The sequence below is a fragment of the Electrophorus electricus genome, chromosome 26 (genome assembly GCF_041902795.1).
Source record: "Electrophorus electricus isolate QZ-2024a chromosome 26, ASM4190279v1, whole genome shotgun sequence".
Classification (NCBI taxonomy): domain Eukaryota; kingdom Metazoa; phylum Chordata; class Actinopteri; order Gymnotiformes; family Gymnotidae; genus Electrophorus; species Electrophorus electricus.
The window spans coordinates 230392-235000 of NC_137522.1; the positions used below are offsets into that span (position 1 = coordinate 230392).

The 4609-nt window shown below is 43.5% G+C and overlaps 1 protein-coding gene across 4 annotated transcripts in view; it reads left to right on the plus strand.

Moving 5' to 3' along the window:
- Window positions 1–1326: 1326 nt before the first annotated feature.
- Window positions 1327–4609, plus strand: part of LOC145643249 (trafficking kinesin-binding protein 1-like) — a 16976-nt gene continuing 13693 nt past the window's right edge. Inside the window, exon 1 of one of the 4 annotated variants that reach the window (XM_081708208.1) lies at window positions 1327–1676. In XM_081708208.1, coding sequence (XP_081564334.1) covers window positions 1541–1676 — 136 coding nt within the window. In that variant the 5' untranslated portion in view covers window positions 1327–1540. Of the gene's footprint in view, window positions 1879–4609 lie in introns of all 4 variants that reach the window. The other 3 variants (XM_081708205.1, XM_081708204.1, XM_081708207.1) reach the window with 3 other exon arrangements.

The following is a 4609-nucleotide window of genomic DNA, read 5'->3' on the forward strand; positions in this document are numbered from 1 at the left end:
TGCGTGATTGCTGAAAGATCAGGGATCATTGTTTTAAAGGCTGCTCCCATGGTGATCCTCACACAAAGCTTACCTTCTTCCTAATACTGTTCCAATACATCTGTACTTCTGTGTACATTTGCATTCAGCAGTTTAGCTTGAATCCATGCGCTCTCTTTATATTAGTGTCCATCTTTGTATTGTTAGGATATATAGTTGCTGATGTTCATGTCTGTGAGTCAAAGCTGGCTTTGGAAAAAGGATATTGTACAACGTGCATTTGATCATTTCTGAGATGTTATTTTCATTACGACGGCCACTGAAAGAGATTTTAGTTGTATGTGAACAGTCCTCCCATTCCAGAGTAGACTAGTGTGTTTACACACTGTATGTAAGTTAATAACAGTGGAAAACCTGGACATGTTCAACAATAGCGGATAATTAATTGCAATTGCTTTTGACCTGTGAAACTATCTGGAAGATCATTTCTAAAGAGCTTGAACTATGGCCTCTTGTGGTGGATTGCATTAAATTTTAACCTTATGCAGAGGGGATTGTAATGGTGTTGGTGAGCTGGTGCAGGGGATTGTGGTACTGGTGAATGTTGTGATGTTGAGGATCGTTGCAGTGTTGGTGAGCATTGCGGAGTTAGGGACTGTCATGCAAGTGAAAGGGGTGGTGTGTGGTGTTCCAATTGCTGGTGTCCTAGGTTCATGAATGCTGATATGGGTTTGCTCTCTGTACTTCTTATCTGACAGAAACAAAATCCAGTGTTTTATTAATATAAATTTTCTGTTTTACTGTCTCGAACTGGAAACATGCTGTGGTTGGAAGGCAATGTTTTATATAAAAAATGTTAAATTTGCATAACAGATATCCCAGATCCTCTGCGTGTCTGTGACAGATTGATAGGGAAGGGTAGAACCATGTCTGAATCTGTCAGAGTATTTGAAAAAATTCTTAGGGCCAAATTGTTTTATATATAAAATAACTCTAAATGTGCATGCATGCACGCACACACAAACATACACACCCACACACACACAAACAAACATACACACCCAGCTGCTTTTACCTTGATGGGGTGAGTGTCTGCGCTAGCAGTACCTATTCATATTGACATGCAGTAGGTTGGAGCGTACCATTTGCTTTTGGAACATGGGGTGTTCATTCTCTAATGTCAGATGTCTTTTCAAAAAATGATCCCACAAACCATCTCTCTACTACTATTGTGATTTAAAGACTTTTACTGTAATCATATTAAATCACGGACAGAAGAAATTGTTTTTTTTCTCGCTGCCTTCCCCAAGTTACCTATTAGCTCCCTCCCTTATCTTATCTCCATGTCTCAGAGCAGCCAGGTAAATGTCAGAACACAAACAGTAGCTGACGCCCTGATAGGATTTATCACAGACGCCATTATACCTGCAACCCAAGAACCTGCATATGAGTCAGTGTGTGGACTCTGTAGTGGACTATAGATATTCACCAGTCAGACAGGGAAAACTCCTGTAATTCCGCTATTAGCTCAGCCTGCAGAGCAGGGAGTGCCGAGGGAGACATGGAGGTGTGGAGCGTCTCAGGCACAGAGGAGAGCGAGAGAGAAAGCAGCCTCAGTCAGGACGAGGAAGATGAGGAGCGTGAGGAGGAAGAACAGGAGCGGAGCACCGAGAGTCTGTGCAGAGAGCTGGTGCAAGGTAACACCACGCACAAGCACACAGCCAGTCAGGTTAATGCTCACACACGGACTGCGGAGGCGCTGGAAAGATGCAGAGGAGAAGTGAGAATGTTTCGGAGAAGACGGTGGAAGCTGGTGGGGCTTGACCGCCAAAAATGTAAAAAAGGACCTTGAGAAGGAAAGTATACTGGAGCTGTGAAGAAGGGAGAGCGCGATGAGAGGTTTGGTCTCTGAGCTCTGTTTCTGGAATAAAAATATGTAGCAAATGCAGATATCTTTTATGTCACCTGTCCAGCTTAGTTCATCGGTGATATTTCCTCTTGTTATTGAGCTGTATTTCTTATGATGGTATTCTTTTGAAATGACATCTGACATCCCCCTCACATAATTCCAGTTAAGGGCAAAATTAGGGGTGTGTGTGTGTGTGTGTGTGTGTGTGTGTGTGTGTGCCTGTGCAGGTGGTGACATACATGCATACACACACACACACACACACACATGTCCATTCTCGTACAATCACTTAGAGGATCTCAGAATAGCAAAGGACAGTCTAACCTCCGACAAGTTACTAGGGGCAATATCCATCAAAATTAAACCAGAGAATTTCTCTGCACCTAGTGAGACCTTCTGTGAATCATTGAAGGACAAGTGAACTCTCAGGAGGTTGGTACCATGTATGAGGCTGTTAAAATAACTAATCTACTGGTCCTCACAGGTTTGCGGCCAGCGTGAAGTTAAAGTACTGCCAGTTTGTTTCTCTGATGTAACAAATGTAGCTTGTTTAACCTTGGGAGGAAGCATTCCTTGGATAACATGTCCACATAGACTGTGTTTTCGAATTGCAGATTAGGAGTCTGATTGGGCTCAAATCCAAATACATACATGCCCAGACTGGAAGATAACCACTGTTTTATTTTTTGGCAGATATTCCTGTATTTGTTGTTGCATGTTATATGATTATTTCATCCTAATTAAGAATCCACTCTTTATTGTGAAGTAATTTGCTTTACATTTTTTACAAGTACAAATAACCAAATATTTTATTTTTACCAGTGCATTTGCTATGTAGAAGTACACCCTGGTGGGAATGACACCCAACATTAGTAAAGCCAAAGTCAAGGTAAAAGGGCATCTGGCAGCCCTGCTGGACATGAGATCTGTATCCCTCTGCTAGCCACCTCCAAACAGACCTGCCCCTTCTGCTTGATAATCAGTAGTTCTACCCACTGCTAGCAGCCCATCACTTACATCAAAATTATTTAATGGTGTTTAATCTTACAACTTTCCCACTCAGCATTTTGTCATTACTTCCTTTGGGGAAGGGGTTAAGATAATTAAGGGATTCAGGTCTTGGCTTAGGAAACTGGCCCTGCCAGAAGCTCTTACTGGTCATGAGAACAGCTGCTAAAGCCCTGCTGCTGCTGCTAGGCTAATGGCCCAAGGACACAAGAGAACTCGGCCAGCCACACACCTCAGGATGTGTGACCCTGCTACAGACCCTGTAGTCTGACCTTTAATCAGCTCATCCTCTGTAAACATGCCTTGTAAACAAAATCTGTATGCATATTTGAAGTAGAGATCCAAGACAGAAACGGCTTTGCTCTGTGACATGCACTCAGTGTGCTGTTGTAGGATGATCTGTCTTAAGCTGCAGATCCATTGACCAGCCACCTTGCAGACTCTTCTAAGCCTCACCATGTGGTGGGCAGTTTCTCCTAATCTGATTTTCCTTTCTTGTTGTCATGCTTTTTAAATATAAATCCTATAGAGTAGGTCAGATTGTATATCGGTTGGGGAGTGAAGAATGGCCTCTTGTGTAGGCTTTTGTTCCAGTCTCAACTTTTCTGCTGCATCCACTCTGTTGAAGGGTTACATTCACCTTTAATGTGTCCCTGCGAATGTACAGAGCTTTGTGTCTCTGCCAAGACACTACAGCTGTTTGGGTCTGGAGTCACTCTGGTCAATTTGATAATTGGTTGATTATAAAATGGGGTGAGTCAAGCACTGTGCAGTTCTGTTTAGTCATATTCATGGTGCTGATGCTAAATTGGTCATGTCTGCTCCCCTTTAAGCAGTCAGGACAGTCATGTAGCATGCACACAAACACCTACGCATGCAAACAGATTTTTAAAGATGTGTGGCCTGTACACAAACACATCAGTTACACACATGGAATCCAATTCCATGAGAACACAATGAAAAATGAACTGCTGATGTAATGTACTACTGATCCCTGTGTGGAAGGGAGGCACTTGTGCTATAAACACATCCAAGGCTGGAGAAGAACTCCGGACATGGTGCTGTAGCTCATTCGTGTCTGTTTGTAAGCTGTGGGCTTGACTGAGCGTATGGAAGTGTTTATCAGACAGACAGAGAATAGCAGACTCAACCTTCTAATGAGGATCATACTAAGAAGCTGAGCACGTGGTGGGGAAACAGGGTCTGTCCTGCTGCCCAGGAAGTAGGTGTGTCCTACACAGGCCAGCTGGACAAGAGAGTCAACATTCTAGCTGTGCTTACAGGGATGGTAAAGTACATCATTTTATGAATGAAGTTATACTTATATAACACCTTTCAAAGAACCCAAGGACACTTTACAACCAACACACAGCTTTTACATCCATTGACACCAGTGAGTAGCAGCAGTCGACTGCACACAGCAGTTGACTCTCAACCGGAAACCACAGCACCCTGGGGGACTGAATTAGCCACAGGGAAGGGAGAGAGGACCACCATTCAATAGGACCACCATTCACTACTGAGCATGCAGACACACTGTCATACACACTCACACCAGGGCATTACTCGAGACCGCAGAGGAAACCCACGCAGAGAGAACATGGAAACTCCATCCAGACAGGGAAACAGCCATTAGACCGCAGAACTGAGAGGCAAACATGCCGACTACCGAGCCACCGTGCTGCACCATTTTACCAAAATCATGCACAGTAG